The sequence below is a fragment of the Ammodytes marinus genome, assembly GCF_949987685.1.
Source record: "Ammodytes marinus genome assembly, chromosome: 9".
Lineage (NCBI taxonomy): Eukaryota > Metazoa > Chordata > Actinopteri > Uranoscopiformes > Ammodytidae > Ammodytes > Ammodytes marinus.
Genome location: NC_137213.1, coordinates 3,358,463 through 3,377,955, shown reverse-complemented (window position 1 = coordinate 3,377,955; position 19,493 = coordinate 3,358,463). Strand labels below are relative to the sequence as shown.

Sequence of the window (19,493 nt, the reverse complement as noted above, 5' to 3'; positions counted from 1 at the left end):
CCCGCCACTGAAAGTGTTCCGGAAGGAAGGTAACCAATCACAACGGAGTGGGGTTTGCAGGAGGGGGGGAGGGTAGCGGAGATGGCCGATGCACAGGCGGAGGGAGCGGAGATTGCCGAAGCACACACACTCAAGTGTTGACAGGACGTGCTGGATCGCCAAAATAAGAGAAAGAGCTTCCCGAAAATCTACATAGTTTTTGGTGATGTGATTCGTGTCAGGTTGCTCTATAGCAGTGTAAAACAAGAAATTAAGACCAGAAAAGTAGTATAATAGGTCCTCTTTAACCATTTCCAAATGAACAAACGTGAGAACTGGAACTGAAAGCAGTAACATTTTTCCATGGCAGTGTGGAGTTATTTTAATTGGGATTTTTCTGGGTCTCTCCTGATCCTAACCCAGTTATGATGTTTACATACACCAAGCCAAAAAGTGGGTTACTGGCTGGCTTCTCTCTGTACTTTCCCTCATACTGAAACATGGGCTGTCTAACCAGGAGAATGGATTAGGAAGACATACAAGTCAAAGTCTTTTATTGTCATTTCTGATATATGCAAGACATACATCAGAATCAAAATGGCTTTTATGTCTGGCCCACAGTGCAGTTGGAACGATAAAATAATAATAATAATAATAAAACAAAATATATATAGCCTATATAGAGTTAAATAAGATAAACATGAAAACAACACAACAATATTTACATAAGATCAATTCGAAATACTAACAGTATATGCGTACATGTATTGATTGTGATTGGCCTGTGTGGTAGCTGAACCACACGGTGCCTTCAGTGTCTGTATGAAAGAGAATGATTCATGGCCATGTCAATGTGGATCACCAAAAAAGTTGCTGAAAAAAGTTCACTCACAAGTTCTGAAAAAAAACTTGTAGTCAAGTGTCGAATGTCAAGGTGCACATTCTGCACCTCGTTTATGGTTTATTCATAATGAGACTTCACGCTCCCAAGGACCATGGACTGGACTATGATGGCTCTGTGTGTGTGTGTGTGTGTGTGTGTGTGTGTGTGTGTGTGTGTGTGTGTGTGTGTGTGTGTGTGTGTGTGTGTGTGTGTGTGTGTGTGTGTGTGTGTGTGTGTCTAAAGGGAGAGACTGCTGCAAGAGTGTGTGAGTTTTAAAAAACTGGACAGGCGGTGTGGATGCTGTTGGCTGCCTTCAGATGCCTGCTCTATTTTGATGGAAAGGGGTGGCTGGGTTTTGTTCTTGTCTCTTCCACACACACACACACACACACACACACACACACACACACACACACACACACACACACACACCCATACAAGCTGCTCGGTGGCTGACATTCTCTCTTTTTTCACCTCTAATTAGTCTTGTGGGAGTTGTCTTAGGTCTCGGCGGTGTCTGCGCGGTGGCATCTCATACATACACGTCCACACACACACACACACACACACACACACACACACACACACACACACACACACACACACACACACACACACACACACACAGCCATGCATCAGGAGCAGTTAGAGATGGAGCACAGAGAGAGGAGCTGTGATTGTCAATTGAAGGTCATGAACATTTATCAGTGTTTGTAGAGATAAAGGAGGCCCCGTGCTGCTGTTCTTAAACGGATGAGACTGAATCCTGACTCGCTACTGTTATACACTATATACAGCATATGAAATATATGTGATGCATGGAGCGCGCTTGCAGTTGATTGTGTATTCTAACTGAAGAGTTTGAGTCTCAACAACATACATGAATAGACACACCCTGCGTTCCAAATCACATACTCATTATTTTTACTACACTACATACTAAAGTACAGAAGGGTTTTAGGGCCACAGGAGAGAGAAATTATGTCGAGAAATGTCAAGAATAAAGACCAATACTCCAAAATGCTATTAGAGTTAGTGGGGCATTTATGTATTTTCAGCATACTACAATTGAATTGCATGTATTGGGACATCCTAAATCTTTTTCTGGCATACTAAATAATAGGGAAGTATGGGTATTGGAACACAGGGTAAGTATAGTTCAGAAATTCCTGTGCATACCTGAACTCACCGTTTCATCATAAAGAAACTGTAATTGGCTCCCCCAGGGCTCCGTCTTAGATGGATTTCATTCAAAGAAAGTTTTTGAATTTTGATTGATAGCTTTGTGTTACTCAGATATCTCCATGAAGGCTTCTTCCAGCAGATGCATCACTGGCTTGGTTTCCTTGACTGGACACATATGGCAGTTGTTCTGGAATCCCAAGATTTCTCCCCAAACTATTCACGCTTTTATGTTGTAACATCAGGTAGTCTGACCCCATAAAGTGCACAACAGACTCACCCTGCGTTCCAAATCCCATACTCTTTCTTTTTCTGTTTCTGTTCTACATACTACATCTGACCATAAAATAATCTAGTTAGGATGCAGTAGGCCATACACTTGCGACATACCTTTACTTATTTATTTCATCACAGCACAATATGTTGACACCAATGTTGATTTGTACTCATCATGTCTGTAGAGCTGCTTGTGATAGATAAGTGCAGGTGGAGGGAAGAGTGAGGGTGAAAGTGTCTAGGTTGATCTTTGAGTGACAGCCTGTCTCCTCATAGTGTGGATTGGTAGAGACAGCTCAGTGGGCTGTCATGGATCACATCAAAGTGGAATGGATCAAACATCACAGGAAGGCATAGCTTTATTCACCCAGCTGTTGTGATTGACACCGTGTCAGCGTGGAGACTTTTGCAGGTCAAGATCATTCGATATTAACACACTTTTTTCTCATTTTAGAAAATAAACTTTTGAACTAAACTGGATTAATATCTACCTTTGGGTGCAGTTCCATTTCGGTCCGGCTCGGCACGCTCTTATTTGCGTTTTCACTGACAAAAGTTGGATAGGGTATACCAAAAAAAGCATACCGTGCTGCACCTTTTTTTGTCACCCTTTCATTGGTGCCGTTTAACATCTCTGGCCACGACTATCACTGTCTGGCATAAACCCTGCCTACCAAGTAAGGGTGCTATGGACAGTTGAAACACAGGCCAGATCAAGAGTAACCGTTCCCTACCAAACCATGCTGTGCCCAACCGAACTGTGCTGCTCTGTGGAAACCAGGGAAAAGACATTCCTCCATCCGGCTTTCCTCCTGTAATCTTAGCGTGACCAATAAGTGCAGTGTCAGTCTACTTTCTTTACATTCACTTAATGCAATGACAGTTAAGCCCCTTGAGCAGATGGTGCTCAACAACAACTGCTGATAGATTGGAATATCTGTTTAGAGGTCCATTGATAGTACAGTGACACCCTGTCAACATGTTTCCAAGCAGAATGTTAGAAGTTCCCAAGGCTCCAGGCTTCCAGGCTTGTTCAATAGTTCTCCCTTGTGTGTCCCTCACCTGATGGGATGATCGACGCAAAATACTTTGGTACATATGTTGATTTGATACAGGGAATTCTAGCCCTGCGTTCCAATTCACATACTTTTTCTTTTTACTACACTAAAGTACAGAAGAGTTTTAGGGCCACAGGAGAGGGAAAAAATTATTTTGAGAAATGTGAAGAATAAAGGTGAATACTCCAAAATAGAGTTAGTGGGGCATTTATGTGTTATTCAGCATACTACAATTGACGTGCATGTATTGGGACATCCTAAATCTTTTTCTGGCATACTAAATAGTAGGGAAGTATGTGATTTGGAATGCAGGGAATGAATGCTAAAACAATCCCACACAGTCACGTATGTGATGGGTGACGGTTGAATCCACTGTTGCATATCAGGGCTGCACCCTAGTGCTGACAATGAGAAGTGAAGCTCTCTCATGGCTGCTGTACAATCAACACACTCCATTAGTCACACCATCATTTCAATCAATTGCTTCGTGATCATGTATGTTTTTCCCTTGATGAAAACCTCCCTTTATTTGATTGTACAAAATGTCTTCCCCCCCGAATCCTTCAAAATGTGCCATTGATTCTGGAGTGAGCAAAGTGCTGGCGTGCCTTGTCAACAGACATGAACTGGGTTACATTTGTATGGAAAGTAGCTGAGATAAAAAAAGAACATTCTTTTTTCCTAGTTGCAGTGAGACACACTGTGTGTGTGTGTGTGTGTGTGTGTGTGTGTGTGTGTGTGTGTGTGTGTGTGTGTGTGTGTGTGTGTGTGTGTGTGTGTGTGTGTGTGTGTCTGCGTGTGTGGGAAGATAAAAGCACATTTGCTTTCAGTGGCCGTAATTGCTGTGTAAGCGTTCCTTCCAGATCCTTCAATGTGAATGCGTATGGATTTATTGATCCACTGCAGTTTTTAAGTGCTCAAAGGCAGCTTTCTCTCAAGTTGTTTTTTTCTCAGAGGCTACAAAGCGCTAAGTCATTGGTCAATCTGATTTCTCTTTTTTTGGGAAAATCTTTATTTACAGCTACAGCAATTAGTGTGTCTGAATGATGTATGCAGGAGAGAGAGAGGGAGGGGGTCTGCCCACTGGGGCTTTACATATTAACTTCTACTCTAACCCTGCGTTCCGAATCACATACTTTTTTCTTTTTACTACACTACATACTAAAGTACAGAAAAGCTTTACGGCCACAGGAGAGAAAAAAAAATCAGATAAGGAAGTTTTGTTTTCCATTATGTCGAGAAATGTCAAGAATAAAGACGAATACTCCAAAATGCTATTGGAGTTAGTGGGGGATTTATTTATTTTCAGCATACTACAATTGACGTGCATGTATTTGAACATCCTAAATATTTTTCTGGCATACTAAATAGTAGGGAAGTATGGGGATTGGAATGCAGGGTCTCTATTCTCTACAATTCAGGGCTCCAGATTAACACTTGCCTGCTCGCCCAGGGGCAGGTGAACTCTAAGTTTGGGCAACAAAAAAGGGGACGTGTAGTTTCCCACTCGGGCAATTGAAAAAAAATCAAAATACACTTAATACAAAATAAACGGCCTTATATCGCGATCCTGCTTTAAGAATCTAGAAGAATGGTAGCGTTTATATTGTGCTTGGTTTTCTCACTGTTTCTATAACAGATTAGTCGACTAGTCTAAATGAAACCTCTGTTTAAGCGTGCATCCCTACGTATCACAATTGACTGGCAAACGAGGCCATCGGGGAAAATAATGCTATATTATATTAATGTTCTGCTCTGGTCTGAATCCCCTTTAACTCAGAAAAAAATGATTTACAGCAGGCAGACGGAAAAAAGCCTGTGTTTATGAACGCTACTAAATCAAAGTTGACTTTGCTTCACCATGGTCATATAACCATTATTAATCTGACATAGTCACATATCAAGACATTACCTCATGGCCATGCATCCTCCCGTCTTTCTTTCACTCGCTTCCTAAACACTCTTCCTAGTGAAGACCAGCAGAAGAATAATGAACAAGGTTTAGTTTGTGAGACAGAAGAGAGACATGGGCTGTGTTCCAAAAGCCCTACTAACGTCCTACTCATGTTAATTTTGACGTCAATTTGAGTATGTCGTGGTTGTGTATGTGAATAGGCGAGAAATTGCACAGATGAGTGCTTACTTCCGTGAAGATTTTGTGTATGGATCGATAGGTTACTTTTCCTACTCAACCGCCCCACAATGCATTGCATCTTTTCAAACAACACATAATACTTTATTGCTTCTGTATACTTCAGTGTAAACGGTCCGACGAACCTCGCATACACAATCAATCTTTAAGTAGACACTGACAGTATGTAGTATATTCATGTTGAATAGGGAGGACGTTAGTTGGCCGTTTCCAACACAGCCATTCAGAAAGAAGGCATCAATATCACCTTTATAGTTCCACCTTCCATGCCTCACTCTTTCTGTAATCACATCTCCATAAAGGCCTTTTCAAGCCCCAGCCTTCAGCTGTGGTAGCTAGTGAAGATTGCATGCCACTTATCTCCCATGGTTCTAGACCACGTCAGTATCCTGTCCGTGTCTTTTAACCACAGCCTCTCTGCACCATTTTCACTGGCCCTGCGTTCCAAATCACATACTCTTTCTTTTTACTACACTTCATATTAAAGTACAGAAGAGTTTCAGGGCCACAGGAAAGAAAACAAATCAGATAAGGAAGATTTTTTCTTTCATTATGTTGAGAAATGTCAAGAATAAAGACGAATACTCCAAAATGCTATTGGAGTTAGTGTGGCACTTGTGTATTTTCAGCATACTACAATTGACGTGCATGTGTTGGGACATCCTAAATCTTTTTTTGGCATTCTAAATAGTAGGGAAGTATGGGGATTGGAACGCAGGGTGGGTTTCTGCCTGTGTTGTGTTAATGTGAAGTGATGATGACTGACTGTCTGGCTTTTGTTAAACATCTTTCTCATTGTCTGGACTAATGGCTGTTCAGCATTAATGCATTGTCCTATTATTCCAGACAAAAATAAATATGGGAAAATTGGAATATTGAATCTTGTCCGGGTAAAAGATCCAGCTTGGCTATGTGGAAAATGGCTGGGTGGGCCAGTCGATGGGTTTATGAGAATTTTAAAACTCTTTGTGGAAGCGTCTGTGTGTGTTTGTGTGTGTGTGTGTGTGTGTGTGTGTGTGTGTGTGTGTGTGTGTGTGTGTTTGTGTGTGTGTGTGTGTGTGTGTGTGTGTGTGTGTGTGTTTGTGTGTGTGTGTGTTTGTGTGTGTGTGTGTGTGTGTGTGTGTGTGTGTGTGTGTGTGTGTGTGTGTGTGTGTGTGTGTGTGTGTGTGTGTGCGCGCGCGTGTCTGTGTATCAGAGCGTGTGTGTGTGTGTGTGTGTGCGCGCGTTTTTCATGTGTATTCATGTGTATGTGTGTCTGTGTGTGCGCTTATTTGTGTGTGTGTGTGTGTGTCAGTGCGTATATGTGCGCAAATTTGTGTGTTCGTGTGTATGTGTGTGTGTGTAGCTGTGGGGAACTGGGATAACCCAGCATATCCCATTTCCCAGAATTGTCTAATGTAATGAGCAGTGAAATAACCAAATAATAGTGCCTTGCTATTCATTATGCTGTTTAACCACATACAGTGCACTGGATGTAAAACCCTTCTGTTTCAATTAGCTGTCTAAGCTGTTTGATTCAAACTCAACACTCCCTCCACATTGAATCCAGTATAACACACATCCATCAACATTCATTTCTATTATACAATTAGTTATGTCACACGGCTTAGACCTTTTCCCTTGACAGAAATACTGTTTTCATTTCATAATAATTAAAGACCTACTTCACCGGTGGGCAGTGTTGGGAACGTTACTTTAAAAAAGTAATTAGTTATAGTTACTCACTACTTGTTCCAAAAAGTAACTGAGTTAGTAACTGAATTACTTTATAATAGAAGTAACTCGTTACCAGGGAAAGTAACTATTTGCGTTAGCCTACTGTAAAAAAAAAAGTTGCTAGGCCTATATGTCCAAAAAATTTGATTTTTCTGAGCAGTTTTCACAAGTCAGTTGAAATGAGTTTAACAGACAGGTAGAGCTACTTGTAGGCTACATAACCTTCAATATGTATTGCACATCAACAGACAGCAAGAGGTTTATCCTGCACTTCCAGTAGCCTAGTATTTTGTTCTCAACAAAAGTAGTAGAGGAAACTGCTGGATGTACTGTGCTGATCTGCTAATATCACTGGATTCACTTCAGGGGTGTCGGCTAAAACACCACTTTAGGCCAAAAACGTCAGACTATGAAGCATGAGACGATGAGAGGAGGAGTAAGGATTTATCCTATGTTTATTTCCTTCTTTAACATGCACAGCAGCACACAGATCCCAGGAGAAGAACAATAATATTCGGCTCGTGGTGACACGCTAAACAGCTGTTGCAACCGGCGAATCGCGGCCGGTTAGTAACGTGCATAAATTATAATTTATAGAGATAGGGCAACTCCATCACAAGGGCGATGCAAAAGAACTCAGGGAGAGGAGAGCACGTTTCAACCGTGGATTGATAGGTGGTTACTGCGACAACGTGCAGCTCACACACAACAGAGAGAGAAAGAAAAAGAAACTTCACTTAACAGGCGCTCCGGCTGACTGACGTGACGGCGCTAACTGACAGTTATAATGTCCACACTGAATAAAACACATCTTAAAACAGTAGCCTATAAGAAATAACAATCGCTTATCTTGTTGTTAACCCACCCGGTCTCCTCACTAGCAGTTTGTGTAGTATGGAGCCAGGGTTGCGTTCGGATTACACAGTTTATTCAATCAATTCATAGTAACGCACCGCATTTAACGTTCAGTAGCGATAACGGCGTTGTAACGACGGATAAAGTAATTAGTTAGATTACCCCGTTACTGAAAAAATAACGGCGTTACCTAACGCCGTTATTTTAAACGGCGTTATTCCCAACACTGCCGGTGGGAATATGAAGTTGTATTGAACTCTGCGATCCTATGTAGTATAAATGTGCAAACATTTTAGAAATCGGTTCACCCTAGCCTGAGAAAAGGCAGAAAGAGTATTTTCATGGTCTCACTGTCTAACCCTACATTTTTCCCATGTGTGACATCACACATGGGAAAATGTAGGGACAGCTCGGCCAAGGGAAGACTGAGAGAAGACTGAGGGAAGAAAAACCTAATTCATTATATTATAATAGCGATTTTATAATGATAGAACGCCCGTTCCGTATGGGTGAAGTATTCCTTTAACAGTGGCTCTGTATAGTTTTATCATTGCTGTGTCACGGCTGTGAATGAAAATGGACACTACTTGCTTGCATAGAGATTTGACTGCGGGTAGGAGGAAGTGTTTGACTGCTTTAAGCTACAGTCATGTTGGACGCACACAGTGAATAAAAGGAAGAATTTAAACGTGTTAGACGTCTGCAGGAGAGGTTGACATTCATTGATGGTAATCCATGTCTTTGCCTAAGGATGTGGGAAAAGAAAGTGAATTTCCAATGTGTTCTAAAGACGTGAGTTGCAGAAGGGGTTTGTCAAATCCAGTGACCTTCAGCTAAGAGGCACTGTGATGCAACCCACTGCTAATGGTGATGAAGACACTGTATATGTTTCTCCCTGTGTTAACCACAAGCTGATCTGCTTCAATTGACCAAATCCACCACATGAACATTCTGCACTCCTATGTCCTAAGTAGGGCTGTAGCAATACAAATTTTAATTCATGAATAAATCAATAACCAAAGATATAACATTTCTCTCTTCTCTGTAACAAAATAATAATTTTGAAAAATGTAAAATATTGAACTGTGCTGTAAACCAAAAGTCAAGTTAGAAAACAAATAACCACTTAAAGGCCTACTTCACCGGTTTGAATATGAAGGTGAATTGAATTGTGAGATCCTATGTAGTATAAATGTGCAAAAAAAATTAAAATCGGTTCATCCTAGCCTGAGAAAAGGCAGAAAGAGTGTTTTTTTTAACCCTATATTTCTCCTTCTCGTGACATCACAGAAAGAGAAATATAGGGTTAAAAAAACGTACTTGTAAATATTACTGTGATGTCACAGTAAAAGACATCACAGTAATATTTACAAAGTAAGTTTTTTTTTTTTAACCCTATATTTCTCTTTCTGTGATGTCACGAGAAGGTCTTTTCTCAGGCTAGGATGAACCGATTTCAATTTTTTTCGCACATTTATACTACATAGGATCTCAGAATTCAATACACCTTCATATTCAAACCGGTGAAGTAGGCCTTTAACTGCTACAGCTTCCTTCAACAAACCGCTTATCCAAAACTTAAAAATAAATGAATTAATAAAAATAAAAAAATAAATCGCTATTCTGCCTTCTCACATCGCGATGCGGGATCGTGGCTCTGTGTGTCGCGATTCTCGGTTCGATACACATATATCGTTACAGCCCTAATGTCAAGCAATCCATAGAGCAGGGGTCTCCAACCTTTTTTCAACTGAGAGCTACTTTGAAAAAATTAAAGTGACCAAGAGCTACTTGTATCAAATCGCTTATATTTATTTACATAGCACACATCAAATGAATCAAGCTTCTGTTTGTACACGTGTGAAATTGCAATACCCAATGCTTATCATAAATAATTTCCCATCAAAGGTCCAAGGTCCAACACATTACTTTACACTTTTTGTGGGCCACATATCACTGAAAATTGACATCAATGTCTATACTACACTTCTTATTGTGACGCAACAGTGTTTCCCCCAGGAAATGTCTTAGTCAACGTGGTCAAGGTGTGGAGGAGGTGTGGAGGAGGCGCGGCGCAATGCGGCGCGCCGAAAATTTTGGGGGTATTTTGCTCAAAGATGCCAATACGCACTACAGAAATAAACAACTGCTTATTTGAATAAAACAGACAACTGACCTTACAGTTGTACATTTTTAAAGTTCCTTTTTAGATAGGGGCTATTGTGAGATTATTGTGGACAATTAGGCCTACTGTGATGCGATAGCCTATAAGTCATTAATGGTTATTATTAGCCTACTTGCTTGATTTCTTTTTAAATACAGAGGTTATTGGTCGTTTTGGAACATGTATTTCCCAATTTAAAACATAAAAATAAAGCAGCATTGAACAATCAGAAAATAAATCTTGTATGGCTGCACTAGCAGGCTGTTTTACAAATAACTCAATAGTTGAAATAATAAATACATTGTCTTTTCCCCTTAACATGATTAAATACATTTATGCAAAGGCCAAAGACCGCATGCAGAGCCGCAGAGCAGCACACACACCAGCTGATAGAGAAACGCTTTGAGACCCATGAACATTTATTTACCGCAAATCGCAAGTTTTGACCATGGGAGGAGGTGCATTTACCTTCATCAGATTTTTAACTTGTAAAAATTATTATTTTTTTTTTTTTTCTTTTTTTTTTACAAGTCGGTCAACCTATCAGGCGAGCTACTGAAAGCCCGCCCGCGAGCTACCGGTAGCTCGCGATCGACCTGTTTGAGACCCCTGCCATAGAGTGTCCTCCCAATGCATGTGTCGTATTACATCTGGACCTCACTCTTTAGTACAAGCCATGTGTCAGTGATAATATTACGTGTGTCTGCCTATTACCATTAAATATCCATTTGACATAATTACTTTACACATGATTTTATATGCAGATTTGAATGTTTCACTTACTTTTACACTTGTCTTTGCTTTTTTGGCTGTATTGCTTCACCTGTTCCACCTCATTTGCTTGTGTATGGGATTTACCTGTATAAATAAAGGGTTAAAAAAAAGTGTACTCATTTTATTGTAAAGTGTCTTTGAGTATCTTGAAAAGCGCTGTATAAAACTACATGTATCATTATAACTAGGACTCATTTTGTCTTTCTCTCGGCTTTATTTTGCAGCTCCTTTCCCTTGAGCCATCCCAGCCCCTGAAGGACTATGAGCCATAGACCAACGTTCCATCTGAGGGTGATTGCACTGGGAAGATAAAAACACATTAGTGATCTGTCTATCCTTCCACCTGAGCCCCCCCCTCCCCTCCCAGTAAGATGGGGCCTGCCTTACTGCTGTGTGCTGTCTGTCTGCACCTGCTCCTGTCTGTGGACGCTCTGTCTGTGAGTGGACGGGGGACAGACAGGCTGGGTGGAGAGAAGCTGCTGAAGAGAGTGAGGAGGGGCTGGATGTGGAACCAGTTCTTCCTGCAGGAGGAGTACACAGGCAGTGACTACCAGTACATTGGCAAGGTAAGAGCACGCACACACACACACACACGCACACGCACGCACGCACACACACACACACACACACACACACACATAGTGGGGGGGCATCAAATAACTTTCCCTACTTTGAAACCCCCCACTGCTTATTTTAAATAAGAAAATGTAATTAAACGTATCATCACTTAAAAAACATCTCATATTAAGTGTAAACACAGTTCCCTAAGTTCAATTGACAAGTGCATAATGCACTGGGTACACACACTGAACACACAGTACAGCAGACTATGTAGAACATGTACTTTAAGGCAACCCTCCACACAGCTCCAATATCTTCTCCCATTCAGACAGATCATCAGTTTCAATCAGTATGTATTAATACATGGGGTGTATATCTATCTGTCCTACTCCTCTCATCACTACACACATATATCTTATACTGTAGCACATACATATCAAAACCCTCAAAGTCTCCTATTTTACTTCTTCACCTTTTCCATTATATCCACATTGTTTATGCCTCTGTGTAGGGATGGGAATCTCTTGGCACCTCACGATTCGATTCCGATTCAGAGGTCAACGATTAGATTCAAAATCGATTTTCAATGCATCTCAATGCAAAAAAATGTTTACATACATACCCATGTGTGATTTTCAAATATATATTTATATACACATCTGAGTTTGCTACTCAGAGTTTGCTAATCACTTCCTACTTTTGTGATGATCATTAAAGACAATCAACAGATGAATTGCCTTCTCTAATATTGTTTTAGAGAAAAGCTTTTCTTGTCACAAATATGACTTTCTATGACCAGTGCAATAATCAATGCAGCTTTCAACACAATATGGAAGTATGTAAAAACTAAACCTATTCAGTTTAATTTTCTTTCTACTCTTGTAAATCATGTTTCTATAGGATTTCTAATATCTATTATTTTCTATGTCATTTCAACACATTGTACAAAAAGTATGGCTTGGAATTCAGCTCTCATACAAAAACGTAAACAGAGATAAAGCCGGTGCAGGTCATGGGTTTGCTGCTCTCAGCCCTTTTGTAGCCACGTTTGTAAACAACTCACACATGTGTGGTGTGCATGCACAATGGTGCAGGAAGTATTAGTATTAAAAAAAAAAAAAAAAAAGATTATTAATTTATCTGAATCGATTCAGAATCGTTCGAGAGAGAATCGCGATTAATCGGAGAATCGATTATTTTCCCCACCCCTACCTCTGTGTGTTCCATTGCTATTTGTGCCACTGCTGCTTTCTGCAGAAACACATTTTACATTTATGTGTTTCATTTTTAAAAGGGTAAAAGTCACCCAAATATAGAGTGGATCATCATGTTCTCCCCTCAGCCTCATGTCAGTGTAAAAGCTGGGGACATGTTCAGTGTCGAAACAAACAGCCTTGAGTCACTGCACTCAATTCTACTAATAAGTTGCCCTCAAAAAGGCCAGAGCCATCATTTCATTTTCTATAAACAGTTTGATGGGCAAGGGAGGTATACCGTAAACCTCTGTGTGGACAGACAACAGTGTGACTGATTTTCTGTCAGATTCAAGTGAATATAAAATACCAGTTAATAAAGCAACATAACATCTAGGGCACTGCTGGTGGCCCAAGCATGTTATACCAGTTAGTGCTTTAGCTCCCCTGCACACAATGTGATCCTCCCTTCTCTCTCTCTCTCTCTCTCTCTCTCTCTCTCTCTCTCTCTCTCTCTCTCTCTCTCTCTCTCTCTCTCAAACCTTTAGAATTGTTGTTTCTGTAACTGCCAGCTCCAGCTATTAATAAAATAATACTGATGACCCAGACATATTTGACGAGCAAGCGTTCTCTATTGCTCTTCTTTTGAGCATACCCATCAGTTGTCCTGCTTGATACATGTGCATTAGTAGAATGGTGGCTAGTGTTGGCTGTGTTGTGGTTGCTCTTAAAAAGATAGTATTCAGTATTCTTGAAGTGGGGTTGTAAGAGGTACTAAGGTATAGTGTGTTCCTTATGGAGCTGGCCATGGAGTTTTGGGGAGACATGGCTGTAGCAGAAATCAGCATTGTGCTGTTGCAGAGGGGGCCAGCAGAAAAACCCTTTTTTCGATATACAGTATATAAATGCTAACTTAAAACCTAAATATCCCTTCAAATGTACACTAAACTGAGAATTTTTCTAAAACTTTAGTTTGCCGCCAGACAATCCTTTATTCTTGTGTCTCTTGAACAGTCCGAAGAATCAAGAAGCTGATTGGTGGAGTGTTGCAAAGATAAACGGGTGTTAATAATACATATGAAATATGAACAAACTGTAACATGTAGGCTTTGCACTGCCTTATATGCCACTCATAATCAACAGCTGATCAGAGCCCGAGCTTCAGCTGCAAACTGGCCTATATCTACACTAGTTTATTCAGTGGCATCTTTGCATGGCAGTTGATACATGTTTGGCTCTGCTGAATGTGAAGGTGCTGAGCCAGCGTCATCATGTTTGATTGCTTGATGTTACCAATGAGTGATTGGAATCTATCAACACACCCCAGTGAATACATTGGACACCATGCACCATCATATTGAAATCAAGACAATACAACAAAACATATTTATAAAAGGAACCTTATTGAAACCCCTCAAGGCCAAGGAAGTTTTCCCTCCATTCATTCATAAGTGAAGGCCCTTAGTGAAGCTGTGCATAAGATATCCTGTCTGCTTAATGTATGATTGCTCATGTAATGTTCACTCTGCCTTGTGCATAGAGATAGACAAGGTTATGTAGGGATTGTTGCGCTACTCTGTTTAACATGGGGACGGCAGTGGCGAAGTGGGTAGGGAGATTGCCTCTGGAGTGCAGGGTCGGTGGTTCGATCCCCCGCCTACCCGCCACATGTCGAAGTGTCACTGAACCCCAAATTGCTCCCAATGGTTCAGAGGGCGCCTTGCATGGCAGCTACTGCCATCGGTGTATGAATGGGTGAATGTGGTTAGAAATGTAAAGCGCATTAGGGCTGATAAAATTGGCGCTAAATAAAAAGCGCTATATAAGTCAAATCCATTTACCATTCCCACTCCCAGGCCTATTAGTCAAGCTAGCACGCCGCGATGCTAGCTGGATGTGTGCTGTTTGATCAGCACACAGATGCCGGGAGGTATTGTGCCTCTCTGTATGGAGCCTGGCCGTCTGTCGCAGTCACTGAAACAAAGTCAGCTTTCAAACAAACAGCAGATTGCCATGATTGAGGTAAACACAGAGAGAAACAGACTGCAGGGGTCTGCTGGGAGCTTCAGATATGATTTAGACAACAAGAATAATGATGTAGAGACAGCAATGTGTTTAGCAGCTCAACAATGTAGTTATGACTATATGTATACTCCTGATACCATTCAACAACAGTCACATACACAATGTTTATCCAGCCCTCATCCCATGTATTCATCTTCAGTTAGGCAGGTGCACGGCAAACGTTACTTTCAGATGCACTCTGCCTGACATCATCTAATAGGGTATGGCGGCGGTATCCATTCTATAATACCTTTAAACCTTCCCCAAATTATACCCCTGTATACGGTAATAAGTCCGGTATTAGGCTTCTTTTTGCTACAAAAAAGATAGGTTCAATCTTTTGCAAGATTGAACCTATCACTAGGACGTTACCACCGCCAAATACTCATTTTTACTGACAGCACTAGAACACATCACAATCTACGTTCCAAACGAGGGGGAAAAAACGCTTGTCATTTACTTGTAAGGTATTTTCAGCTGCATTCTTATAATAGAGATACTATACAGGCATACTATCTTCAAACACAGAGCTTCTAACACTACTTCTGTATTGAAACTGTTCAAAGCAGCTCAAATAAACGTCTATCAGTACATTCAAACCATTTAGGCATTTTTGTAAATTCAATTAGAATTGCTGTGTTGATTAAGCCTTTTTTTAAATTGCACATATTATCACCACCAACACATACATTTATAATATTATCGGTATTATCGGTAATATCCAAAATATCGAAAACGGAACCAAACTGAAAAATTGTGGATGGGCGCATCTCTTAGATCATTCATACATGTTAGACATAGCAAAGGAGCAGAACATGTTATTTCTGCGGTTCCACTGTCAGTAGTCAGGTACTAGTGAAGTAGTGTAAGAGACAGCAGCCTGGTGGAGGCCTCACTCCACTCTGCACAACCCCGCTGGTGAAATGTCTGCAGGCTTTCTTCAGCTCATGTTAGGTGGAAACATGGAGGTGTTACAGCACTGCACACTGACACATCAAATATCACTCAACAGGCAAGAGGATCAGAAGGAGAGAGGCAAAGGGAAGGCAAGGGGAAGGAGATGTAGCTTTAGTATGCTGATGGATATGTAGAGGAAAAGAGGGAAGAGGAAGACAGGTAATGCAAGGCAAGGCAAGTTTATTAATATAGCACAATTCAGACACAATGCCATTCAAAGTGCTTTACAGGGGCAAGATTGAAATACATAATACACATTAGAAAAGTGAATGAATCGAAATAAAACATTTAAAAGCTAATGAGTAGAAATAGAACATTTAAATACAATAAAATTGCAGGTTAAAAATGGAAACAGAAAAGTCTTCAGACTTGATTTAGAAGAGCTGAGAGTTGCAGCAGACCTCAAGTTAGGATAGAACAAAAGAACTAGAGGAAAGAGACAAGAACGAGTCACCATTCCATTCAAAATACTACAGCTCCGGAAAAAATGAAGAGACCACTCCAAATGTTCAGTGCCTCTTGTTTTACTCTTTAGAGGCATATGTTTGAGTAGAATGAACCAAATTCACAATACAAATATTGTAATTTAGAGCATTTTCAATAAGTAATGTAGAGATAAAGATTTAAGAAAAATGCAGACTGGTCTCCCCATTTTTTGGGGGGCTGTAAATCGCGATTTCACATGAATCTATATTTTTCACCACCCCTAACAAGAAGGCGAGCATGCAGCCGTAGAGAGAGAGAGACAGTAATGAAGAGGTGAAATACTGAAGCTAAAGCCAGAGGCTGAGATTCCATTCACAGCTGCTGATCAGAAAAAGCATCTTTTGGAGCGTTTAACCATTAACAATAATTGCAGTGGAGAAGTTGTTCTCAAACCAGGACAATACTGTCCATCTGAACATACACTTCTCTTTTAAAGTCCCTTTTAAAAGTCATTGGTTCAGTTTTGAGCAGGAAAAAGTTCTATTCCATTCAGCTCTTACCCAGCGGGACACACATCCTGCGTCTACTTCTAGAGCGCGGCTGTGTCTGGTACTGCTGTGTCTCTCTGGCTGTTTTCGGCAACACATGGAAGGTCTCAGCTGCTGCTGCTGCTGCAGCTGCAGCGCTGCTTCTTAAAGCCCTGTTTGTTCTACACAGAGTATTCATAGATAATTCCCATTAATATAAAGTTGTTTAATGTCATTGTATGATGCATATGATTAATATTGAGTTACGATAGAAATCTGTCTGCCCCATTGCCTTTTTTCTTCTCTACATTTTTGCTTGTTGGAAGTTTTATTTTGAAAAAGACAAACCAGGAAATGGTAAACAGTACAGTGAAAGCTGCTGGTATGAAGTCAATATGACTGTCAACAGAGTATTTCTCTATCAGTTAAAGTAGAGAGACCTGAGGGAGACGCGCGTCTTGCAGGAAAAGATAGGCTCCGCCTCCAGAGGAGAAGTGGAGTGTCGTGCAGACGTGTCGTCAGAGCGTCGGAGGTTAGATGTGTGGAGCCGTAGTGTGCTAACACGGCCCCCCCCCCCCAAAAAAAAATAAAAGTCAAACGCAGACGCAGGATGTGTGTCCCAGGCCTTATTGTATTGGGGCTGCAGCAGACATTTTAGAGGTATAGACTGTATAGATTGAAAAAATAAAACTGTGAGCAACAATTCCATTTTTTTTTAATTGACCCTTCAACTGTATGGTACGGTGGCGCTGAGCATTCACCAAATAAAAAAAAGTTTCACAGCAGGATCTCGTAATTACGAGATAAGTATCTCGTAATTACGAGATAAGGATCTCGTAATTACGAGATAAGGATCGCCCTCTCATTCATCAATAACGATGTCTGTGTGTGTGTATTTGTGTGCAGACGAGGTGAACCTAGCCATAGGAAAACGTAGGCAATAGCCTTGGTTTCCGGACTACAATGGGCCCCATAATCAATAAACTTATTTTAAATATTTGTTTAGGCTACTGTTCATTCATTAATCAGCGATCGCATCGGGTAGGCTACTGAGGGACACACTTTCGGCTTTACGCCCGTGATCAGCTGCTGAGGTCCGACTGGGCTTTTCTCCTGAATAGTCCCAGTGACTGCATATCTGCACAAAGTTGACATGGCTATACTCATTGTCATGCCCTCCTTGTAGAAAGTTCTTATGTGTTTGTATGAGTCATGGATTACACCGAGTTTAACGACTGCATTTAATCAAAGCATTCAATAAAACTGCGTTCCGATACAGTAACAAACAGGAGGTAAAAGTGAACTAGCCCACCGGGCATTCTGATTGGATGAGGCAACACAGTACGGTGGCTCCGGTGGCTCATAATGAACAAACTGCATATACAAAGTGAAAGTGTGTCCCTCATTTCCCAATGCGATCGCTGATTAAAGGCCTACTTCACCGGTTTGAATATGAAGGTGTATTGAATTCTGAGATCCTATGTAGTATAAATGTGCAAAATTTTTTTAAATTGGTTCATCCTAGCCTGAGAAAAGGCAGAAAGAGTTTTTTTTTTAACCCTATATTAATCTTACTGTGACATCACAGTAAGATAAATATAGGGTTAAAAAAAAAATTACTTTGTAAATATTACTGTGATGTCACAGTAGGAGAAATCACAGTAATATTTACAAGGTAAGGTTTTTTTTTAACCCTATATTTATCTTACTGTGATGTCACAGTAAGATTAATATAGGGTTAAAAAAAACACTCTTTCTGCCTTTTCTCAGGCTAGGATGAACCAATTTCAATTTTTTTTGCACATTTATACTACATAGGATCTCAGAATTCAATACACCTTCATATTCAAACCGGTGAAGTAGGCCTTTAATGAATGAACAGTAAACAAATATTTAAAATAATTGTATTGATTATGGGGCCCATTGTAGTCCGGAAACCAAGGCTATTGCCTACGTTTTGGCTAGGTTCACCTCGTCTGCACACAAACACACACACACACACACACACACACACACACACACACACACACATCGTTATTGATGAATGAGAGGGTGATCCTTATCTCGTAATTACGAGATCCTTATCTCGTAATTACGAGATCTTTATCTCGTAATTACGAGATACTTATCTCGTAATTACGAGATCCTGCTCTGAAACTTTTTTTTATTTGGTGAATGCTCAGCGCCACCGTAGTATGGCATTACTATAGCACCAGAGCAATAACGAAAGGTAGCTTGTGTACTTGACTTTGAGTGGTTTCAGTGTGTCCTCTTGACTGCTCTCCCAAATGAAAATGCTGAAATTCTCATGCCGTTTTTAATGCACGCTGCATGTGTGCCACATTATCACTGCATCTGTTCAACAACCTTTTCAAGAATTCATTTGGCTCACAGGCTCAGGTAAAAGATAACATCTGAATGTTTCCCAAAAAATCTCTCAAAGGGGGAGGTGATAAAAAAGAGCCTAAAAATGTCTCCATGGCACACTTCTGAAGACACAACAGATTAACTTGATGTTTGAGTCAGTGACACAGTGAGCATGTGGCAACAGAATGGGTTTTTTGTTTGTGTATTTTGGCCTTCATCACAACGTTCATACCCCAGAACCAGGCACATGAAGTGTGACCTATCCCTTCACTCTGCTGATTTGCACATTGTCGTATTTGTGTGTGTGTGTGTGTGTGTGTGTGTGTGTGTGTGTTTCTGGGGGGGGGGGGGGTATCAGT

The 19,493-nt window shown here is 40.7% G+C and overlaps 1 protein-coding gene across 2 annotated transcripts in view; it reads left to right on the top strand.

Moving 5' to 3' along the window:
* The window catches only part of cdh6 (cadherin 6), a 90,093-nt gene that overhangs the window by 24,701 nt on the left and 45,899 nt on the right, over positions 1–19,493 (top strand). For both annotated transcript variants that reach the window (XR_013845025.1, XM_080033989.1), the window contains exon 2: positions 11,264–11,605. Coding sequence is in view for 1 of the 2 variants with exons in the window: in XM_080033989.1 (XP_079890115.1) it covers positions 11,411–11,605 (195 nt within the window). In the remaining variant the exon portion in view is untranslated. The remainder of the gene's footprint in view (positions 1–11,263; positions 11,606–19,493) is intronic.